This window comes from Rhinoderma darwinii, chromosome 5 (genome assembly GCF_050947455.1).
Source record: "Rhinoderma darwinii isolate aRhiDar2 chromosome 5, aRhiDar2.hap1, whole genome shotgun sequence".
Lineage (NCBI taxonomy): Eukaryota > Metazoa > Chordata > Amphibia > Anura > Rhinodermatidae > Rhinoderma > Rhinoderma darwinii.
The window spans coordinates 187293203-187318827 of NC_134691.1; the positions used below are offsets into that span (position 1 = coordinate 187293203).

General features: G+C 41.6%; 1 protein-coding gene across 1 annotated transcript in view; it reads right to left on the reverse strand.

Annotated features, from left to right (window-relative positions):
- Positions 1-25625, reverse strand: part of LOC142651748 (dynein axonemal heavy chain 5-like) — a 298958-nt gene that overhangs the window by 16554 nt on the left and 256779 nt on the right. The window contains exons 70-74 of the mRNA XM_075826792.1: positions 24514-24781; positions 21484-21605; positions 19389-19736; positions 18888-19076; positions 9999-10131 (exon numbers count right to left, since the gene is read on the reverse strand). Of these exons, the coding sequence (XP_075682907.1) occupies positions 9999-10131; positions 18888-19076; positions 19389-19736; positions 21484-21605; positions 24514-24781 (1060 nt within the window). The remainder of the gene's footprint in view (positions 1-9998; positions 10132-18887; positions 19077-19388; positions 19737-21483; positions 21606-24513; positions 24782-25625) is intronic.

Consider the following 25625-nt stretch of genomic DNA (forward strand, 5'->3'; position numbering starts at 1 on the left):
TCGACAGGCGCCATTGTAACAAGATAATACATTTTATACACTAGGTTTTAAGGTTATAGTGGTATATTTATTCTTTATCACAAATGCTTATGAAATGTGTTTGTGTTATGAAGCAGACTTCCAGTAATAGCAACAACAAAAAAAACAAGGGGGAAGAAATATGAAACTTGGTGCAAAGGAAAAGTGGAGTAGATGTCCATGACAACCGATCCGGTTGCTGCTTTCATTTTTTTTAAAGTCCTCTGAAAAATGAGAGGTGGAATCTGATTGGTTGCCATGGGCAACTACTCCACTTTTCCTTAGCACCAGTTTTGATATATCTCCTCCACTGTGTGTATTACATGGTATATATATATATATATATATATTGTGTAGACATTGTAACAGAAAAATATCTATATAGTGTACTACCAGGAAATCCCTATATAACCACATTTCCCTCCATTTCATGGCGCAAGAGCATGGCCATTCTACAGTGTAGGCGCTGCTTGTCTCAATGAGAATGGGAAGGCCCTCACACTGACTGACAGTGGTGGAAAGGCCAAAGGCATTTTAATTCTATCATATAGGTATTTTCATTTTAGACAGTAGACCGGGAGACCGAGAATGTAGCCTCATGAATAATCAAGTTGGACGCACACTATATATTTGGGAATAAACAGACATTGACATATCTGGAGGGAAAAAATGACTTCACATATTGACTTCACATATTACATTTGTGGATTCTCGAGCAATATGACATTCTCTTTTTTTTTTCCTGCAGGGCTGTAAACAGGGCCGCCATCAGGTCTATATAATGCGGCCCGTAGAACATAACATTGTGATGCTACCCAGAGTCAGTTAGGAGGCCAGCGTTAGTTAGGAGAAGGGAACAGGCAAAAAAAGTACCCGAAGAAGAGAGGAGGAACCCAGAGATGGAAGTAGAGGAAAAAGGCCCCGGGAACAATAAGTACATAGGGGTCTGAATTAATTTAGGGGTCTGGTCAGGGATCTGAATTAATTTAGGTCTCTAGTTGGGGGTCTAAATTAATTTAGGGGTCTGGTCGGGGGTCTGAATTAATATGGGGATTTGATTGGGTGTGTAAATTAATTTAGGGGTCTGAATCAATTTAGGAATCTGGCTGGGTGTCTGAATTAGTTTAAGGGTTTGGTCAGGGGTTTGAATTTATTTTGTATCTGGTGTCTACGCAGGTGACGTGTGCGGCATGCAAGAAGGCCAAGATGCTAATTCTGCACTGAAACGCGTAGCCACTTTTATTAATAAATCATTCCTTTGTTACGTGACTATCTATTCCACTGTCTTATTTGCTTTGACGTGTAGCAGCGCCGAAACAAGATCTGTTTTTCATTCCCTCCCACTCCACTATCCTTGCGGTGACCAGATGGCTCACCGCCCTTAGGTCTTGGCAGCAGCACACATTATATATTCGTGGTCTTGTGTATCGTCTACCACCTAGACAATGTTGGTTTGTCAAGTATTCTCCGTAAATTATAACAAATAGACAAGATTGATCCGGAGTGTATTAAAAAATAACTTTTACTTAAATTTCTTAAAACATAAGCGTTTGCGATATGAGCGCATATATTCAAATCATATGTCACAGTCGTGTACAATTATTCTGTTTTTATCAGTATGCATGTACAGCGATATTGGAGACAGCAAAAATAGTCCACCTTTTATGGTTTCCTAATACTTGTGGTTCAAATAATTCGTAAGTTTCAGAGGTTTTCTCATAAGCACTCAGATGCTTTGTTAATCATGTAGGATATACAGAAGATATGTGAGAATTATTTCGGGCAGTTGCCCTCCTACCCCTTTATTTATGGGATGATGGCGTTCCTTTCAGGCGTCTTCTGTGAAATCCTAGATTTAGTTGGACCTCTGAAATAAGGTAATTCTTCTCCCAATTTCTCTCCCAACGCGTTTCCTCTGACCCATTGATTCATCAGGGGAGATAGGTCATGAATGCTGCTTCGTCCTGTTCCTTGGGGAGCTGCATGAAAATTTAGATATAGCTGTCTTGAAAAAAATGTAGTTTGCTGTCAGCAAGACATGCTTGCAGTGGCAAGAGAATGGCCTCTCAGTTCGGAGGCAGAGTATCGGCGTCTGGTCCTGACGCCTGCTGTGACAGCTCCCCAAGGAACAGGACGAAGCAGCATTCATGACCTATCTCCCCTGATGAATCAATGGGTCAGAGGAAACGCGTTGGGAGAGAAATTGGGAGAAGAATTACCTTATTTCAGAGGTCCAACTAAATCTAGGATTTCACAGAAGACGCCTGAAAGGAACGCCATCATCCCATAAATAAAGGGGTAGGAGGGCAACTGCCCGAAATAATTCTCACATATCTTCTGTATATCCTACATGATTAACAAAGCATCTGAGTGCTTATGAGAAAACCTCTGAAACTTACGAATTATTTGAACCACAAGTATTAGGAAACCATAAAAGGTGGACTATTTTTGCTGTCTCCAATATCGCTGTATATGCATACTGATAAAAACAGAATAATTGTACACGACTGTGACATATGATTTGAATATATGCGCTCATATCGCAAACGCTTATGTTTTAAGAAATTTAAGTAAAAGTTATTTTTTAATACACTCCGGATCAATCTTGTCTATTAGCAGCACACATTGGAAATTACTCCTTTAATCCTGGTTTTGATCGCTCCCAGGTGAGAGCACTATTGTATATGTCCGATATACTTTTATCCATCTGTTTATTTGCACTATGTGGCGCCATGCTTTTTGCTTTAATCCCCAAAATTAGCCCATGAGTACCCTGGACTATAAGAGGGGCCCAGCCCCTTCCTGCCTTGCCTGAGTTTTGATGTCGTTACTCTAGTTTGTCTCTGCAAATGGTCTCCTAGTGTCTTCCAGTTCCCAGTGTTTCCCATTCCTGCTACCTGTATCCTGTGCTATCCTGGTCAAGTGCCGTATTGAGTTGAAGTCGTGCTGTGCTGTGTACCACGCCTGTTCTGTTACACCACGCCTGGTGTCCGCCTGCTGCCAAAGTCCCTTCCGAGCCTGCCTCGCTACTGTCTGAAGCTGCCACAGGTACACCTATACGAACTATAGACTTTGAACTGTGTCCTGTTGGCCAGCTGAAATACCGTTAAGGCGATACGGCCCAGTGGGACCACGTACCAAACGTGATACATGTTCACATAGCAGTTTAAGTTGATGGTGTACATACAGTACTCAATGTATGTTTCATGTCCTTATACATTGGGCTGTTATATGGATATACCTGAATAAACTACAATGATGTCTGTCTGCACTTTAAGTACTTTGTGAAGACTGGGTTACTTGTGGATCCCGTCCAATAGATATAAAAAATTCACATTTACAACAGCCTGGACCCAACTTACAGGCTACAGTCCAGAGTTCATCCAAGAGTCAGATGATAAATCCTGAGGTATTGATTTTTCCCCAGTAGCATATTCTGAATTCCTATAGTGTAGGAACCTCACATGTAAATATGAAAACTGCAATAAGCCAGCCACTCCCTGAATAAACTATGTCTATTGAGGCAAAATACTTGGGTCTTCTTGGAATAAAGATGCACCCTGTTAAGTAAAGCATTATTGTCAATCTATGGCAGGAACTATAGGTATTTAAACATAAGGACAAAGTGTATATGATAGTACTTGTCATATTTAAATTGTGCCTATTGTACATAGAGTTGACATGTGGCCATTGTTTGAGAGGATGTAAATGTTTTCTGTATAAGAATAATTGAAGTCTGATATTGGGAGGCGAGTCATTCTTATGCCGATGACAGGAAAGGACACACACACGCGCGCACACACACACACACACACACACACACACACGTGCACGCACACGCACGCACGCACACGCACGCACGCACACGCACGCACGCACTTTGGCCTGTATCACAATACAATTTGCACTTATCAGATTGATATCAATTACAATGCCATTTATTATCATCAATTAAAAATAAGGAATGTACAGTATGTTCCAGTCTAAAATCCCATTACATTCAGAACATTAGAGGAGTCTATAGAATGCAGGCTTCTTCTATGGCCAGAAGACAAGTATGTAAGTTAGCAAACAATCAATTATATTCAACACAGCGATTCGTTTCTCTATATTAGAACAAAGGATTTATTGATGGTACTGAGTTTGACAGGTTCATCCACAATACACCGATCACCAAAGCACACACATTTGTCAAACTGTTATTGCTATCATTTACTTCCATTAAAATTGCCACAATTAGATTTCTTACACTAAAGAACATCAATCTGAGCATCATTTCTACATTTCATTACTAGACAGATTATGTTGGTGTCTTTCCTAGCACAAATCCATTTAGGAAACATAAACTTAATGCCTCAATTTATACTGTAGTCTATGCCCCAGCTCTAGCTAGCAGCACACATAATAATAAGTAACGCACTGTATTCTGCACCAAGGTATAGGGAAGCTCTAGCTAGGGGCCACTATCAGAATATATTAGAACAAGGCCAGGGGCATAACTATATGCTCAAGATCCCCGGCGTAAAAGTTCTGTTTAGGCCCCCTTCAACTTCTCCCTATGGCCGACGACCCACAGCTTTCAGCACTAGCAGCCAGGCGGTTACTAAAGTCTTAAAACAGCAGAGGCACAAACCCCAAAACATGTTTTGTTCCCCCCAAAAATTTATATATATTGGAGGCAGCAGAACTATAAAACTAAGACCCCCTATAGCTCTGCCACTGGATAGGATTAGATACAGCGACTCAGCAGACAGAATCACACATGATAGGATTAGATATAGCAGTCCAGCAGATGTATTTCACATCATGGGCTTAGATACAGAGCCCAGCAGACAGTATCACTCAACATAGGCTCAGATACAGTGCCTATGCGACAGTATCACTCATGATAGGCTTAGATTCAGGGCCCAGTGGACAGTATCACACATGATAGGCTTGGATACTGGGCCCAGCAGACAGTATCACAAGCGGGTGTATGGAAACGTGTCTATAGGCAATGTCTCATGGCAAGGAATTAAGCAAATTAGATCCTATCAGCCAAACCACAGGCTTAAATACAAGGCCCCAGGAGACCGTATTCTTATACTTAAATTCTTGCTCCGGAGCCACGTCCGCCTCGGCTTCGGGCACAGCGAGTTGTAGTTTTTAACAGACCCATTTAGTGTACCATATAATGTACTGAGAAATTGAAAAAACGTAATAGTTTAATTGTGGAATAGAGAAAAAACATTGATTCCTCCATTGTTTTTGGGTTTTGTTATTACTGTGTTCACCATGCAGTAAAAATGACATGTTAACTTTATTCGGCGGATCAATAAAATTACAGAGATTCCAAATTTATATAGTTTTTTTTTTATGTTTTACTACTTTTGCAAAGAAAAAACGGTTTGTTTCTTGTCACCGTATTCTGAGAGCCATAATTTTTTTTCCCTTTGATGCCTAGTAGTAAGCTGTAGTTTTTATTGGTAACATTTTGGGGTACATATGACTTTTTGATAACTTTTTATTTCATTTTTATAAGAACTATGGTGACAAAAACAGCAATTCTGGTGTTTTTTCTTAAAAATTTTTTACGCCGCTCACCCTATGGGTTAAATAATGCTATATCAGAATAGTTGAGACTCTTACGGATACAGCGATACCAATTATGTTTATTTTTTATTTTGACATTACTTTAGGGGAAAAAGGGGAAAAGGAGGTTTTTTTTAAAGTTTTAATTTTTTTATTGTAAATTTGTAAAAACTTGAACTAGTTTTAAATCTTTTTGAATCCCTCTTGGGGACTTGAACGAGCAATCGCTTGTAAAATACACTATATTGCAATCTTTATCTGCTCCTATTAAACCCCGCCTCTGGCAGGGTTTAACAAAAGCACAAAGATGGCAGGCCTCAAAGCCTTCATTAGGCCCCCGGACTGCTGTGCCAATTATGGGCTCCCCGCGATCTCGGTTAAACGGCGGTTAAAAGGTGGTTAAATGTCCGGATCGGAGTTATCTCCGATCCCAGCCGTTAGAGATGGGTGTCCACTATTTTACACAGCGGACACCCACAATATTTGGAGTGGGCTCAGTCCGTTAGCCCTCTCCATACTCCCCTCTACAAACTATAACGTACAGTAACGTCAAATGTTGGTAAGTGGTTAAAAGGTGAATATAATTACAATTAATTATATTCAGCAATTTCGAAGGTTGGACAACCCCTTTAAAGCATGTCTACAGATCAAGACAGACTAGGGCAATTTATTAAGTGAAATGTGGCTGAATTATGCTGTACATAGTTGCAAAAGTGACATGTGACATATCTATAAATCTATAGTCTTGTTCTACAGCCAGTACAACGGACTTTAAATAAGATGCATCTCAGAGGGGTACTGGCTCTCATTGAAGAAACCAAGCGGGTGTATGGAAATGTGTCTATAAGCAATGCCCCATGGCAAGGAATTATGCAAATTAGCTCCTATCAGCCAAACCACAGGCTTTGCAAAAAGGAAAATAAATTCTTCTTGCGCCTCATCAGTACAAAACAAGGTATTTAGGGGATGGCTATTTAGGGGAAACGTGTCTGGTATTCTGTGAGTAACACCAAATGTATAAAGCTAGGTTCACATCACTTTTTGCATTCTGTTTTATGGTCCTATTTTTTATTTTTCTTGTTGAGCAAATTTACCATTAAAACAGGATGCAAGTGGATGCAAAAATGATGCAGTCTCCTCTTTTCTGTCCTGTTTATGAACAGGATCCAGATCAATCCTGTTTTTTTTTATATAATAGAAGTCAATGGCAAAAGGCTAAAACCGGCTAGGTGTCCTGTTTTTATAATCTTTCTACAGAATGCATTAACGTGGTGTGAACAGAGACTAAAATATTGTGCACCTTGATAAATTTGGAGTCATTTGCACCAATTTAATTAAATCGATCCCCCAATATATCTGCAGAGCACTGAAAATACACAGTGCGCAGTGAATGATGCTTCTATTCCACAGCTCCATAGTTTATTGTAAGATCACTCCCACTTGTGAAGAAGATATCCCAATAATCACATCACATTTGGGTATTGCTATTCATTTATAGTGACTCCAAACTGCAGTTTCATCTTGAAATAATGTGTAACATCATAAAGACATGGACACTGTTGTTGATCTTTGACAGCATCCCTTCCCCCATTTTTACAAAGCTAACAGAATGTCACATTAATATAACACTTTATAAGATAATAACAGTGGAATGATAAAAATTTTACCTGTCTCTTGCCTATACCTGTACTGAGGAAAAAAACATAGAAAAAAATATATAGACTGCATACAACTGTTTTCTGTAAAACATTTGTACATGAAAAGGAATAACAGACTCACCACAGATAAAAGGCCTATATATTATGGGCCATGTACCATGTAGAATAAGGCTATGTTCACACGACAGTGAAAAAAATGGCCATTAAAAACTGATCAACTGTCAGTTTTTCATGGCCGTTTTGCATCAGTGTGTCTCCAAATTTTCATCCATTTCCAGTCCGCCTGTCCATTTTTAATGGTTTTAAAAAAAATGATGAATTTCATTTGTCAGGCTTTTCTTGTCCCAACCCCCTGAAAACACCCAAAGGAAGGTCATTGTCATGATTGTTTCACAGCCCCCCTGTATATGATGGCACACAGACTCCCTGTAGATGATGTCACACAGACCCCCTGTATATGATGGCACACAGACCCCCTGTATATGATGGCACACAGCCCCCCTGTAGATGATGCCACACACACCTCTCCGGAGAAAGCACCACACCCCCCCCCCCCTCCCTGTAGTAATATTCCGGGACTGTCTCTGTAAATTCAGGACAGTCCCGAATAATTCACTACAGTTGACAACAATGCCCCCTGTACTAGCGCCACACTACCTTTGTAGTGAGTGCAACAATACCCAACATTTATTCCGCCTGAATGCCCTACATACTAACTGATGAAGCGCCGTCTACTTCCCGTGTGGTTTCTAGTCTCATGGGTTCTGCGAAGGCGGCGCGATGACTTAATCTCGTCCCCTTCGCAGAACCTGTGAGACTAGAGACCACATGTGAAGTAGACGGCTCTGCATCGGTGAGTAAGTATCGTCGCGCCGCCTATAGCCAGCAAGGGAACCAATATTTCCCTTGCCTCTGGAATCCCCATGTCACAGATCCGTTTTTAACGGTTGCTACATGTATTGACAGCGTTTAAAACGGATCCATTGACTTTTATGGAGGCCGCCTTGACATGTCCTATTTTTTGACGGCCAATATTCACAGGCCGTTAAAAAAACGGCCGTGTGAATACACCTATAGAACATCATTGTTCTGAAAATGGCCGTGTGACGGCCATTCAAAGAACGGCCGTCACACGGACGTTTTTTACTGTTGTCTGAATGTAGCCTTAATGTTTTACTTTTGCTGTTTTTGTAAGCAGGACATCCGCCTTTACATCTCCTATAGGATTGTCACCCTTTTTATTTAGACTACTGGATGGCAATATGCCTGATTATGCAATCATACATGTCAAGTGATTTATCACTACGTAACAAGGCATACAATAACTTATCACTCAGGCAAGCTAGGGGACAACCCTGTGAGACCTGTGATGGCAGCCATATTGGTTGTCACCTATCTTTCCAGAAAATGATGTAACTATGAATTGGCTGAACATCACTTTTAACAATATGGCACAACCTTACAATAACGTGGTATCTTTATATTATCAGGTAGGGCTATACAGGTTTATTGGGTTGGGCTATACAGGTTTATTGGGTTCTGTGCTACAGTTTCCCACCTTCGAGGAGTTAGATATAAATCATCTCTTTTATGTCTGTCTGAAAACAAACATAATATTAGTAAGACTGCAAAGAGTTACTTGAAATAAATAATCTTAGAGGAAAGTATAGTAACATTTAGTGTGATTTCTCCAACCTAGAATTTATTTATGGCCATGGATGCAGAGAGAGTGTACAAACCTTTTCTGTCAAAAGTAGTAAAAGCTTAAGTTCAGGTTTTGTTGCTTACAGAGCATATTACTGAAAAGGTTACCCGGAAGAATGATATTTCATAGCCCGGTGACATTTGCAAAACGAGCAATTCAAGAGATACCGGAAAGAATGGAGATTATTTTGAATCTTTAATGGATAACATTTGTAACAGTTTTTGACCTCTACAAAAAGTAGATTTTTTTTCATTAAGGAGTTTTTACTGAAAATTTGCTGCAGATCTACTAAGTATACCTGAACAGAGAATTCATGGGTCAAAGTCTCATTCTGCCACTCAACTGTATAAGCGGGTGAATTGTCCAACCGTTTACATGAAAGCCAATCGGCTGCAATAGGTCAATTGCAGATCTGTGCAGTCATCATCTAACCATATGGAGGACCATGTTCATCTATCTGACTTATTACTTGCTATGTGGTTCTGTGAAGCCATTACACAGATAGTGAAGACCAGAGTAAGAAGGGGTTTGGTACTGTCACAAATAACCTTTCTCCTACCGACTAATAAACTCTACTCTGCTGTCGCACTGCAAGGAAGCTGTGCAGAATTCCCAAGAAGCACTGAACTAATAGAGGTAACTTCTAAAAGGACATCAGTTATTTTCATACAAGAACCAGGTCTGTTGTCTGTCAGACCATTATTTCGTCCCTTACATCCAAGCGGGGTAAATGTTACATAGACAATGGCATATAGATGTTGTGGTTGGAACACATATGCAGAAAAAAATAATTACAGCTTTTTCTAAGCCTAATTATAACTGTATACATATTATCATGAGGGCCAACCGGTCATGGTTGCGGATTTTAATGCTTGGCATACCTTGCCCGGCTGGAAGCTAAGCATTTCCATGTATACTAACCCCATAATTTACTGCCAAGATCATAATCCCAGTAACGCATAAATTATCTTCGTATAAATGACCCTTTCAAAAAGATTTTTGAGACAAAAAGCAAATCAGACCAATTGTGTAAATGGAAATCTTACCATCAATTGCCAGTTTAAGGTCAGTAAGCGTGCTCCTAACTCTCGCAATCACACGCTGCATACGATCAATCTCTTGCCGCAAGAATATATTCATTGGTTGAATAGAGCCCATCTTCTGAAGTCGAGCTTTAACCTACAACACAAAGATATTGGAGGAGAATTTCTCTTAAAAAAAATAAAAATGTGCAAACTTTTCTACATGCAAAATGTTTCAAGGAGGCAATATACAATAGAAACAGTGGAGTGATGGCCTAGGTAACCATATATTTTCATACAATCCTACTTTTAGGACATCTGGAGCAAGAGCAACAACTTGAGGCTGGATTCATATTATGCATTTTTGTTGCGTTTTTATTTGCTATGGTTGAGGAACTCCCATTGAGAGACATAAGAGTTTATCTACCAAAACAAAAAAACGCATGCTAAAAACGCACAATATGAATCCAGCCTAAGAGTAAAATGATCATCAAGTAACCTGTGCTAATTATCAAATATGTCTGAAAAATTAACATTTATTAAGTTATAGTTAGGACTTCGCATGTACTGTACACGTGAGCATATGCCTGAGGGTCAACATTAGATTGTAAGCTCCAATAAGCACAGGGACTGATGAGAATTAGTGGAACTTGTGTACAGTGCTATATAATATGTTGCTCCTAAATTAATAATCTTTACATATATATATATATATATATATGAATTTCTGTTGTGTATGCACAGCCAAACGACTGGACCAATCTGCACCAAATTTGTGACACTAGGGTTGCCACGATACCAGAATTTGGACTTCAATACCAATACTTTGTGTAGTATTGCAATTCTCGATACCAAAACGATACTTTGCCAACAATAATTATAAAAAAATGTTGTTCCATTCCCTGATGTGAGGCATGTGGTGTGATGAATTTTGAACCTCCATGTGCCTCACATTAATAGTAATTAACCCCATCACGTTTCCTACAGTCATAATGGACAACATGTTGGAGTTAATTACTATCAATGTAAGGCACATGGAGGTACCTCATTCATACCACTTCGTGCCTCAAATTAATAAGTGAAAGAATTTTTAAATTTATTTTTTACAGTGTACATATCATAAATTACGCTAAAAATTTGTTGTGCAGGTTATTACGATCGCAATGATTTTTGGAATCATGTTTAATGGCAAAAATGTGTGTGGATTTTTTTCTTATTTTTTTTAAATTTAATATTACTTTATTTTTTTTACTTATTTTTAAACTTTAATGTACTGGCATATATCTATATGCTAAGGCACATTAGCCTGTGTACTGATAGTACTGATGCCCTAACAACAGGAAATAGACCCTTCAATGGACCCTGGGCTGTCTGCCTATATATGGTATGTCCCTCAATCGATTCCCTGTGACGCGATCCAAGGGGCATCCCCCTTCTCATATTCCCCTTGAATGCTAAGCTCAGCATTGATCGCAGCATTCAAGAGAATAGCAGCGGAGATCAGAGGTTTCTCTGATCTCCGCCGTTAGAGCGGGACTGCGGCTGTGTAATACAGTCATTGCTCCGCTCCTGACAACAAGTGGGCACGCGGTCAGCATGAGGTGATGCGGCCGCTGCTGCACTAATGAGCGGCGGCGCCGGAACTGAAGACAGAACATGGGGGTGTTTTGCGGTGCACCCTATATGTACTATTTTCAGTGGCAGCACTCATTACTGCAGCGCCGGCCGCATCACATCATGCTGACCGCTCACGCACACTTGTCAGGAGCAGGGCAATGGCTATATTACACAGCCGCAAGCCCCGCTCTGACTACATTTATGTGTTACAAACAGAGGTGTAGCTAGGGGGTTTAACACGGGGGGACGGACGACACATCAACATACAATGTACTGTGTGGGCCCCGCACAGAGTATACTGACCCCTTAGTGGCCCCCACATAATATAGTGCCCTTATAGCTGCCCTTACCCATGATAATGCTCCTATAGCTGCCCCCACACAGTATAATAACCCCTTTGTGCCCACCACATAGTATAATGACCCCTTAGTGGCCACCACGCTATATAATGCCCTCATAGCTGCCCCACACAGTATAATGCCACCATAGTGCCACCCCACACAGAATAATCCCCCATAACTGCCTTCCACACAGTATAATGACCCATTAGTGCCCCCACACAGTGTAATGCCCAAATAGCTATCCCCTCACATTATAATGCCCCCATAGTGCCTCCCACACAGTATAATGTCCCTATAGTTCTTCCCACGCAGTACAATGCCCCACAGCGGCCCCCTATAACCAGTAGAATACCCCCATAGCTGCCCCATACAGTATAATGCCCCTATAGCTGCCCACACAGTATAATTCTCCATAGCTGCTCCCATACAGTAGAGCGCCTTATAGCTGCCTACATACAGTATAATGCCCCCATAGCTGCTCCCATACAGTATAATGCCCCTATAGTGCTTTCGACACAGTATAATGCCCCATAACTGCTCCCATACAGTATAATGCCCCCCATAGCTGCTCCCACACAGTAAAATTCCCCCATAGATTCCCCAATACAGTATAATGCCACCATAGATACCCCATATCTATTATAATGCCCCTATAGCTGCTCCATACCCAGTATAATGCCCCCATAGCTGCCCCATACAATATAATGCCCCCATAGCTGCCCTTTATACAGTATAATGCCCCCATATCTGCCATCATACAGTATAATACCCCAATAGCTGCCCTCATACAGTATAATGCCCCAATAGCTGCCCCATACCTAGTATAATGCCCCCTTTGCTGACACCACACAGTATAATGCCCCATATTGCCTAATAAAAAATAATACAATTCTATTTACCTATCCCCGGTCCTACAACGAGCGGAGGAGATTCCTCTGCTTCTCCGCTCTGTGTAGTGTGTGGTTCTGCGCAGACAGGCGCGATGACATCACTACATCTACGTCGAGCCACTCACAGCTAGAACTGGCAGTACAAAGTGAATGCTGGAGCAATGAGTCATCAGTTCCCTGCTCCAGCATTGTATTCAACTGTGTCTGCGTCGTGAGGACGCAGATACAGTTGAAACTGGGACATGCCACTAGTAAGGGACTGGTCCTGGGCCCCACCATCTCATTGGGCCCCCGCTAGCAACGCTACTGATTACAATAATAAGATGTGTGGCCAGATAGCTTAGTTTCGAAAAACAAGAATTAACGGTATTGAACCATTTCAGGGGGCACGGCATCGAAATAGCATCTATATTTCTATCCATCATGCAACCCTATTTGGCACATAAGTAAATCAGGCGCTTTTGAAGGTTTTAGACCGGGTTTCAGAACTCTAGGGCTTACCGTTCTCAACGTATTTACAAAAAATTGTAATACAAAAGCAAATATGGCGCCACTGGCTTCCACTGGCTTCCACATTAAGGGTCCTCCACCATATCACATCAGATGACCCGTATTAGCCAATAGACACTCGCATGTTATTCATTCTTAGCCTCACTGACATACACAAAGTTTAACACCAGGTTCCCATAACAACCAGGCATTTTTGTTTTACACCGGGTTTCCATGACAATCCGGCCATCGTTCTTTACTCGCCGTGAAAAGTACCTATACTACACTGCACCTATACTGGATTTTAGCATTCTCATAAAATAAACCCCTTTCAGGCCAGTCATGTCTCCAAAATGAAACTCTGCACTTGGACGAAAGACTCCTGCAGCAAAGCGCATGGCTGCTGCCCGAGGTGCTGAAACCTCTCAACAGGCCTAAGCCGGGCTGACAAGATACGGTCTCAGCGAGACTCTCCAGCAAACCCAAGCCTTCTAGGCTGACAAAATGCATCAGCGCCAACCTTTTAGAATGAAAATGTATGTATTTTGTAGTAAAAGGTTTACTTTATTGAGACCCGTGCAAACATGGGTTACTCTGCTAGTAGGCAATAAATCCTAATATGTTAGGATTAGCGGCTCTTATGCTCTAAGACAAAATCTATGTAACTGCCAGTGACATATGATGACATCATACTGGACAGAATCTATAAACACTATAAAAAAAGAATCGATGGCAATTGTATCATTATGCTATTAGCATGTTATTATTGCACATTACACATTTCCACTCTCATATTCTCATCCACCGACGTGTGAGCTTTGTGAAACCAATGACATACGGCTACCCTATTCCCTTATTATCCAATCACTCCTGCCTGCAGGACATCTCCAGTGCTGAACCCATTCTGTGGAACTCACTGCCTTGGAGCTTTAGGCTATGTTCACACAGGGAGGATATGCTGTGTAAAATTAAACAGCGTATCCGCCCTGGTCCTTACACAGAATTCCGGACAAAAAAAACACACCAAATTGTGGTGCAGCTTTTCGGCCGGAATGTCCGCTGTGGAAAACAGCAAGTAAAAAAAAAGTCTATACTTACCCGTAGTCATGCCGACCCGTCCCTCTGATATCCTTTAGCCCATCCTCCTGGGATGACGTTTCCTCCCATGTGACCGCTACAGACTGTGATTGGCTACAGCAGTCACATGGGATGAAATGTCATCCCTGGAGGTCGGGCTAGAGGCAGAAGCTCAGACATGTGGGTAAGAATAATCTTTTTTTTTCTTAGTTGTGAGTTCCACCCCAAAAATCGCAACATCTGCTATTTGTTGCGGGTTTTACCTCCCATTGAATTCAATAGGGAAAACTCGCAACAGAAAAGCAGCAATTTATGGATTTATGAATGTTTTTTTCTGTCTATTTTTTACTGCTACTGTATTATGCTGCAGCTTTTCCGCAATGAAATCCGTTGTGGAAAATCCACAGGGATTACGCTACATGTGGACATACCCTTAGGCTTTCTCCTAACAAACACAGTTTTAAGCAGGCCTTGAAAACATTTTTCAACGAGGTCTATGTCATATAACTTTATTTGGACTCCAACCTCAGTCTACGGCCCATACACAACCTGAGCTGTTCGCAGTTATCTCCACTCTACTCTGCGATCTCCTCCGCTTGCTACCTACTCACTCTGCACTTTCACTCCGTGTTGGTTTAGATACTGGCTCAGTGACTAACTCATGCAGAACAAAATTAGCACTATCTCATTTCGATTGTAAGGTCTAATGGACAGGAACCTTTCTCCTTTTGTCTCATTGTTCATGTATTTTGATTACATGTCATTTCACTTTTTTGATACTTTACCAAAATCCTGTGGAATATGTTGGCACATTATTATTACCACTGCAATTTAATTTATATCACAAGGCCCATAGACCTCAAAGACATAGGGTAGCTCATACAATAGCAACCTCTGTACCCCTTCCTTTCTTATGCCTGATCCCTGTGTTATGTCATAAAAGTAAATGGTGCTCAACCAAATAGTTGTCCAAGCTTTTTGAAAACCTAACTTTGTCATATACCATGACAGACTAGGTATACGATAAATATAGGTCTTATGGGAAATAATAAAGTAAAGATGAGAAAACACAATTTTTATGAAAATTGGGTATCTTTTTACACTAATTTTCAGTGCCACTAGTAGATGTAGCAGAGTAGAGTTTGTCAATTAGCTCTCTGTCATATCACTTTTGCATTGTAGTTCCATTCACATTGATATGCCCTTTCTTATTGCAGAGAGCTACTATATCAGGATATATTAATAATGCAAAGTAATAACATTTTAGAATAAATTAGAAATACAGATTTGCTACATCTGTACAACCGTCACCAGTGAGAATTTATCGTAAATGCAAAGTGATCAAATCCAATCCATTTAGCCTCTTTCATCAGAGGAGTATTACTAAATCTGTCTTAAGGGTCGATTAATATGACTGGGGAACGACTACGCTGGTCCTTATAAGTTATCTATCAATATCGAAAAGTAAGTGTGCTTAAAAAGCTATATTTTAAATTCTTACATGTTAATTCAAGGCAGTTTATGTGCAACTGGATGAAGTCCAATATGTTGTGTTTATAGCTCTGCCAATATGTAATGAAATTCCCACTCTAAGTGTTGCTTTATAAGAGCCTAAATATTCCCGTCAATGATGAACAGGTTTTTCCAGGATTCATAATGAAACTTGATTTTAATATATTCTTTTCAACCCACCTTCATACAATTTGCTCATCTACATTTTCAGCACCTAATTCTCCTCTGCATTTAAATATGACAGACAACAGACTTTTTCTTCACTCTAATACATTCGTACTGTTAAAATGTGCTGAAATGCGGCCCAAAGGAGATAAAGACAGACAATTTGTCTCTCCTCGCATGCATGAATAACGCGTTTGCTATATAAGAATATAAAGATAATATTTAGCTTGGCGTCTTAAAAGCAAAATAAACAGAATACTCTAATTGCCAGCAATAATTAGCCGAACAGCTTATCCTGTCACAATCATTCACAGATATTGCCTACTTTTCCTATAAAGTAAAGGTACACCGTCATTGAGAAAGAAATAATAAAAACAGACTATATTTTAGAATTAGAAAACGCACTATTCCTCGTAAGGGAGTATTCTCAGAATAAAAATGTAATCCCCTATCCACTCGATAGGTGATTATTGTCTGTTCGCTAAGGCCCCACTGCTGGTACCCCCACAGATCGCGAGCAGGGGGGTCACGAATCCCCCGTTCCTCCTCACTGCACCCCCCACAGTGAGGAGGATCTTGAATGGAGTGGTGTCATGCTCGACCCCTGCTCCATTCAATGTCCTTCTTAATACGGTCGAGCAAGAGGAACAGCATAGTTACCACATTTTTTCCAGGGACACTTAGGGTGTGGCTTATCTGATGGGTTTGTCTTATGGGGCATGGTTTATTTGGTGGGTGTGGCTAATGGAGCGTGGCTTTCTTCACAGAATTTCTGCATACAAATAAACAAACAAAAAATTCTGCACTCGTTTGGCTGACAACTAATATGGTGGCCAGTATAACTCTCTGGTTATCTGGTTGTATAAAGGCAGGTGATGTCTCACTTCATCACTAGGGCTAGGTGATATGTGCTGACCACTACTGGTAGATAAAAACTAGCATAGATAGTGCCACACTCAGTGCCCCTTGTAGATGGTGCCCCATACTGCCCCCAGTCGATAGTGCCACACACTGCTTCCTGTAGATAATGCCACAGTGCCCGCAGTAGCTATAGCCACATAACCCCCCTGTAGATAGTGCAACACCCCTCATGAAGATAGTTCCACATACCCCCATTGTAGATAGTGCCACACACCCCCCTTTATACATAATGCCACACACTTCCCCCTTTATAGATAGTGCCACACTCCCCCCTTTATACAGAATGTCACACAGCCCCCTGTAGATTGTGCCCGGGTGCCCCCAAAACAAGTAAAAAAAACTTGTACTCACCTAGCCCCGTTCCCAAAAAGAACGGCGCTTCACAGTCTCCTCAGTCTTGCAGTCTATGAGGAGCCGAGATAGGATCCTTGCGTAGGCCGGCGCTATCCAGTTACATCATCGCGCCGGAATGCGCAGGGATCCTGTCCCAGTGTTTTGTAGGCAGCAGGCCTAATGTGGCCTGTAGTCTAGTGAATGGTAGAGCAGGGAGCAGGCTCCCTTCCCTGCCATAGTAATAAATTGTATCTGCGTCAATACAATACAATTGAATACGGCAGTCGCCAGTTCAAGTTGCCGGGACAGTAATTTGCCAGTATTGTTTCTGTAAATTCGAGTTAGTCCTGGCAAATTCGGGACTGTTGGCAACTATGGAACTTATGGGGACACTGTGGCTGCAACAGTTATGGGGACACTGTAGCTGGAACTGGTATGAGGACACTTTGCCTGAACTGTTATGAGAATACTGTGGCTAAAACTGTAATGTGGACATTGTGGCTGGAACTGTTACAGGGACACTGTGGATGAAACCGTTATGAGGACACTGTGGATGAAACCGTTACGGGGACACTGTGGATGAAACTGTTATGGAGACACTGTGGCTGGAACCATTATTGGGACACTGTTGCTGGAACCATTATGGGGACACTGTGGCAGGAACCATTATGGGAACACTGTGGACGGAACAGTTATGAAACGCTGTGGCTAAAACCGTTATGGGAACTGTTATGGGAACACTGTGACTGGCTCTTGTAGGTAAAGTCTGTGGCTGGAACTGTTATGTTGGCATATCTATTTACCATCTCTGTCCCATCTGTGAAAGCTGGGAGCTATGTTGACAAAAACAGTAGACAAGTGCGCAATAGCGCGCGTATATCACGTAATGGCAGTGACATTACTGACCACTGTGCTACTTTTGTAGGTTAGGGGCGGGTGACATAACGACTATAAATTCCCTAGAATTGTATAATATACTGTACCTCAACCTTTAGAATATACTTTAGAATATACTGTGCCTCCACTAATCTACAATAATTTACTCTCATATCTTTTGAAGTCACATTCAGCTAAAATCTTGAAAATGAACCGTTTAGTAATGTTGGGTAGGATTTTTTTTATTTGTGTATTACATTGGGGACCTGTGAAGTGATCAATATGAAAAATATACACAAACAATCATTTCTGAAGTTCTTTCTATTAATCCAAATCAATAGTTCCATATGATTGGATGTCTCAAGGCTTTTGCTTCAATTCCAGGCTTGGCTGTACTGTAAGATGCAGCAACGTCAAGTCGTCTAGGCTTACAGTACCTAAGCAATATGTTGTAATGCTACTAACATAAAAGATCAATAAGTAGATTGATGTCAGCAGCTAGTGGTAATTCAATCATCTCGGACACGTGGACAATCATACACAGCTGGTATTATACAGTGCTGCGCCTTATTTAGTGTGAATTGTTAAACCCAAAGCTAAGCATAGCTGGATGAGATTCACTCATGAGGACTGAATGATATACAGAATATGTGTCCACCCATGGAAGCCCAATGAGATGAACAAGCTGGTACCTCATGTGGAATGTAGTCCTCTGGCAATTTCTCCAACATCTCATCTGCAAGACGTTGGACAATAGTCTCTCTGGTCTCTCCCGCTCCTCCCCCACTGTCCTTCGGCTGAATATTGACTATTGTGCTTAGAGTCTCATTTGCCATGTTTGTCTGGTAGGTTATGTCTGCATTGGGATGCAATCCAAACACCTTTAACAAAAACATATTAAATATTCATTATGGGCCTAATGCTAAAGCAAACACAACAAAAAAAGGCTACAAACAAAACTGCGTGCAGAAGAACGGTACAGTAGATACCTAAAGTGATAAAACGTGGGCTTTAAACTGAAGTAAATGCCCCTCTTAGGTAGACAATGCGTCTGAATGTAATTTATATGATTTTTTATCTGATTTGATAATGTCATTTCAGACGTATTTCCAGGTTAGAATGATTAAAGAAACATAAATTGTGGCCTGTGGCAAATCTTCATGATGTATTATATAGAAATATGAGGTTATTACCTGTGGTGTGTCCACCATTGGCAGCTGTTCTATATGGTGGAGATACTCATCAACTGTTTTACCCTTAGGGATGCCATAGCCTTTATAGAAACAAAATTTGTCAGAAAACATGTACTCTCCAAACCAGACTCGAGCAAACGTGTTGAGCAATGTCTTATCTAGATCATCGGTGACACGGCCACCGTACTGCACTTCTCCCAGCATGTAGCGCAGACAGCTCCAGTTCACTGGACGTTTAGTGCCTACGTCATCCAGATGATTCTGGACAAACTGCACGCTGGCAGCAAAGTCTGCTTGATTAAATTCATAGGGGATGTTCCATCCTAGAGGTCCAAACTTTCTTCTCTCCTACAGAAGAAAAAAAAAACAAAGGATATGAAATGTGAGCGCTAAATACACATGTTATATAAAGAATCATTCCTTTTCTACAAAAACACTTAATTGTAATCATTTAAATACCTATTCCAATATCTGAATTTTATTTAATAAAATATATACAGTACAACTTAACATTTCAATAATTTTTTTTACCTCCTGGCTCATAAACAAAATGTACATAGACAGAATAGTGGGATCAGTGGTGTAGCTAAAGGCTCATGGGCCCTGGTGCAAGAACTCAGCTTGGGCCCCCCTACCCCTCCCCAACACCACCAGACACCTGTGTGCGCCTATGCCCAGCCGCCTTGCCCAACAGCCCCCATGGATGTCACCACAGTATAATGCCCCCCATAGCTGCCCCCCACAGTACAATGCTCCCATAGCTGCCCCCACATAGTATAATGCTCCCAAAGCTGCCCCACACAGTGTAATGCTCCCCATAGCTGCCCCATACAGTATAATGCTCCCCATACAGTATAATGCCCCCCATTGCTGCCCTGACAGTATAATGCCCCCATACAGTATAATGTCCCCCATAGCTGCCCCCACACAGTATAATGCCCCCTACAGTATAATGCCCCCATAAAGTATAATTCTCCCCATAGCTGCCCCACACAGCATAATGCCCCCCATATCTGCTCCCCATAGAGTATAATGCCCCAACCCCGCAATATAGGCCCCCCATGCATTATAATGCCTCCCACCATATCAACCCCCCATACAGTATAATGCAACCGCCATATCAGCCCCCAATACAGTATAATGCAACCGCCATGTGAGCTCCCCATACAGTATAATGCCCCGCAATATCGGCCCCCCATGTAGTATAATGCCACCCCACCATATCAGCACCGCATACAGTATAATGCCCCCACCATATCAGCCCCCCATACAGTATCATTTAACCACTATATCAGCCCCCATACAGTATAATGCAACTTCCATATCAGCCCCCCCCATACAATATAATGCCCCAACCCCGCAATATCGGCCCCCCCATACAGTATAATGCCCCCATATGTGCATAATAGAAAAATAATAAAATGACTTACCTATCCCCGTTCCCACGCCGGGTCTGTGCTATGAGTGACTCGGCTTAGACTAGCGCTATGACGTCACTACGTCGCGTCTGCCTGCGTCGAGCTGCTCATGGCTCAGGGCACAGTGAATGCTGGAGCAAGGAGGCGTCAGCTCCTTGTTCCAGCATTGAATGGAACCGGGACCTCGGTGAGTGACTCGCGACCCCCCGGAGGTCATCACATGACTCCCCAGGAGGTCACGACCCACAGTTTGTAATGTATTGTATTGTGCAGTTTGCGGTGGAGAGAGGAGGGGGGGCCGTAATTTAATGGCCCCCCTCTCCTCTCTCCACCGCAAACACAGACAGCCCAATGCAGTACATTACAGGCTCCCTCTGCCGCTCACCTGGAGTCTTCCAGGATCTTCCGCACCTGCTCTTCCATGCTGGCTGGAATGCCCCTCACGTGACATCACGGTCACATGGTACACTGAGTTTGTCATGTGTCTGTGACGTCTATGGAGCCCGGCACGTAACCAGGAAGTGCTGGGGCCACGGCACAGAAAATTTAAAAAATCATAAGCGCGCTGTGTGTCAACTACTAAGCTATAGGGAGGAAGCAATAGACCCAAGAATGAATAGTTTAAGACTGGAAAATGGAATGCCTTAATATTGTTAAGCACATTATGCTGCTGTTACCTGCACTGTTGTATGGAGGAAAGCAACTGCATAGAGCAGTGGTTTCCATTGTGGCACATTGGTTACATCCAGTAGTTCCTGAGAAATCCCAGAATATGTCCTCTTCAATCCGGCTTTCACACCTATTGACATAAAAAAAAACAATAAATCTTCGGCTGCATTCCCATCAAATGCCACGGCTTTGTGAATCTGAAGAATACTAAGTACAATTTGTGGGTTTCAAGGAAAATACACCTTAATCTCCAACAGGCGTGGATGTATTGGACAATACAAGGCATCCTAATTCTGAAAAATTCTAGAGATGTATTGGATATCATGCAGTCTTAGTAGATCTGTTCTAGAGGCATTACAGTGCTAGGCCCAATGAGCTGCGACCTGAGGGGGTCAAACAGGACCTGTTAACTTTCCTGACATATCTGTTTTAGTAAATACTTGTATTCCCCAAAAAGCAACAGTTCCAGAGCATCTTTTTATAGGACACTGCTTCATGCCATTCCTCTGTTATTCTTCCAGAAAATGTTGTTACCATTCCCTTTGTCAATTGGGCGAGTTCCTACATAGTCTGATACCAGTGGCGGATCATCATTAGGGCAGTTCGGGCAGCCGTCCAAACCGCACATGACTGCACGGGCCCCCACATGCCCGGTGGCGTCGCTAGCACCTCAGGACTCAGATCAAATGAATATTATAGGCTGCAGGCCTCCAGCCTATAAGGCGCTGGGAAGACTCCCTGCGCCGGCCGGCGTGATCAGGTACTGTATCACGCCTGTCTGCGCATGAGTCTAGTCCGGAGGATTCACATGCGTCCAGCTGGAGCGTCCGCTGCGGGAACGGGGCAAGGTAAGTCAAATATATATATATTTTTTTAGGTGGGGGGTAGTGCTGTGTATATATTCAAGGAGGGGGGGGAGTGCTCCGTGACACTATATACAAGGGGGGGAGTTCTCCGTTACACTATATACAAGGGGGGGTGCTGGGTGGCCCTATATACAAGGGGGGTAGCGCTGTATGGGCCTATATACAAGGAGGAGCGCTGTGTGGGCCTATATACAAGGGGGACGGTAGCGCTGTATGGGCCTATATACAAGGGGGGAGTGCCGTGTGACCCTATATACAAAGGGGGGAGCGCTGTGTGCACTATATACAAGGGGGGAGTGCGATGTGGACTTCTATGCAAGCGGGGAGTGCTGTGTGGCTCTATATACAAAGGGGGAGTGCTGTGTGACACTATGTACAAAGGGGGAGGGCTGTGTAGCACTATATACAAGGGGGGCTGTGTAGCGCTATCAACAGCGGTATGTGTGTGGCACTCTTTACAGGGGGCTCTGTGGCACTATTTACAAGAGGGGGAGGGCTGTGTGGCGCTCTCTACAGGGGGGCCGTATGGCGCTATCTATAGGGGCTGTGTGTAACGCGCTCTACGGGGGGGGATGTGTGTGGTGCTAGCTATAGGGGGATGTGTGATATCTACAGGGGGCTGTGTGTGGCGCTATCTATGGGGGTGTGTAATATCTACAGGGGCTGTGTGTGGCACTATGTACAGGGGGCTGTGTGTTTGTGGTGTTTAACAATGTATGATATTATTATATTCTGGCACGCAGTGTTTGGTGCTATTATATTTAGGGGCACAGTATGTGGCACCATGATAACTTTATTTTCGTTTATAGGTGTGGAAATGTTGGAAAAGTGAGGAACCGAAGACATCTGAGTGGCAAATTCTGCAGAAATGGGTCATTGCTGGGAGAAGTCGTCATGAGATCCGGACCGAATGGAGAAGAAAAGAGGAAAAAACTACTAGAATCTGAGACATCGTCACCTGTGAGTCACTAGATTTATAGAGATTCTGTCACCTCTCCTGACATGTTTATTATAGGAAATCCTTGTATTTCGCAAAAAGTCTTTCTGCAGTCCAGGACTGATAGACAATTCCCCTTGTCAGAAGGATGTGTCCGAGCACAGTGTGATACTGTCAGTATGTAGTGACACAGCCCTGTGACAAGGGGAATCGTAACACCCATTTGTTAATGCTTGCCCAAAAAAGTAGCGTTAAAAATAGTTACGGCGCGGCAGGGCGGCGGTGTGGAAGGGGGGCCCAAGTTTGGGTAACAGCCCAGGGCCTATGGTCTACTTAATCCGCCACTGTCTGATACTGTCAGCACTGATTGGAGAATGTCAGAATTTATAAGGACATGCCCCATTGACATGGGGAATGTTAACACCCAGTTGTTAGTTTACATTTCCAGTAGGTAAAACAGAGGAACGGCACAACGCCTAGTATGCTACAGAATTGTTACAAAGAATGGAATTATTTAATACAACAGTCATGTCAGTTGATCTCTTTAATAACTCTAATAGGTAAGCATCAAGAAAATTCCAATATTTTCTTTTGAGTTACTATTATACAATGTCCATTTAACAACAATCACATGTAACCCTTAATGGAAACATATTTAGAGAAAAGAAATACCTGGTGCTCAGCAGTCAGAAATAATTCTTATATAGCCTGTAAACTTATGGAACACTTCTCAGAAAACAAAAAATTGGCTAGTTACAAGATTATTGTCTTTTTACAGAAATATAGAATGTGGCACTTTGTAATGAAGTTGCTACTATTTTTACACAGGATGTCAAGTAATTTAACAGTTTGACATTCTTTATATATGAGATTCCTAGTAAGATCAATGAAAAACAGAAGAGATTGAACTTGGATGATGAAATGCTGAAGAACTACAATTTAGACAAATCTTAAAAGTACGGACCAACTTTATACCAAGAATTACAACACAAGATATATGGAACTCTGCAATTAGACCGCATTCACACCTCCATAATACGGCTCTCAGGAGGAGTTGGATATTTCAAGACAATGGGATCAGATCCCATCTTGTGTAATCGGAAAAACCTTCCCCAAATAATTTAGGAAAGGCTTTTTAGGTTCTGATCCTATTATTAGCTCGAAATACCCAGTAGTCTGAATGCAAGCATTCCATTGTTTTAGAACATAGTTTTAGACAAAGATAAGAAATATACCTTGAGGTGGTTCATTGGTAAATTTTATAGAGGACTGTAGCAAATTTATAGGGAACTTGGGGTGGACTTCTGTGGTAATCCATGTCCTGAAACCTTCATGCACGTTTTCTGTGACAGTAATTGTATCCAGTAACTCATCCAAGAAGTCCAGTCCTAAATGACAGTTCTGAAGGAGTAACCACCCACCATCTTGCATGGATTGACTTAGAAGACGTCTTGCATGAACTTCTTGCCCCTGGCCCATTGAAATGGCACGACAAGGAGCATTCTGTGAACCAAGAAAAGAATATTCAACAAATTATTTCACTCGTCCTAGACTATGGAAAACGGCTCAAGAAATTAGACATTGGTCCTCACCAGCCTGATCACCAAATGAATGTAGGTCTGGTAAGTAGTACCAAATAAGTTATCAATATGGGTTGCTAATTAGCTTTTCTCAGGGTAATAGAATAATTTGGTAAACCCATCAACTTCTGATTTGACACTTAAAATATGTCTTTCTAACTGGAAAGTCAAAAAATGTGGGATATAGTTACTTCAAAGAAAGCAGTTATTTTTATGTCTAGAGAGTAAATTCATAACTCAGAGCAGAAGAATAGTACCAAAAGTACTATGTTAGTATGGAGAAAATATGTGGAATATATATATATATATATATATATATATATATATATATATAAACCATAGGATCAAGTAACGGCACCAGGACTTCAAGATTGATGAAAAAAGGGTGGATTTATTCACCTCAAGTGAGCAGCGAGGTTTCGGTTCAAAACAGAACCTTTCTCAACCTTTCTATATACTTCTAGCTGGGGAAGTGATTCATCCTCTAGGTAACGTGCACATGGCCTAATTTATAGCATTTTGGAGTGCTGTGTTCATTCGTATTTGGAGCATATATATATATATATATATATATATATATGTACATATATATATATATATATATATACACACACACACACACACACACATTGCTGTGAAAAAATATTTGCCCCTCACCTGATTTTACTATTTTTGCTAATTTGTCCTATTTAAATCATCCAACTAATTTTAATATAAGATAAAGACAACACAAGTAAACAAAAAATGCAGCTTTTAAATGATCATTC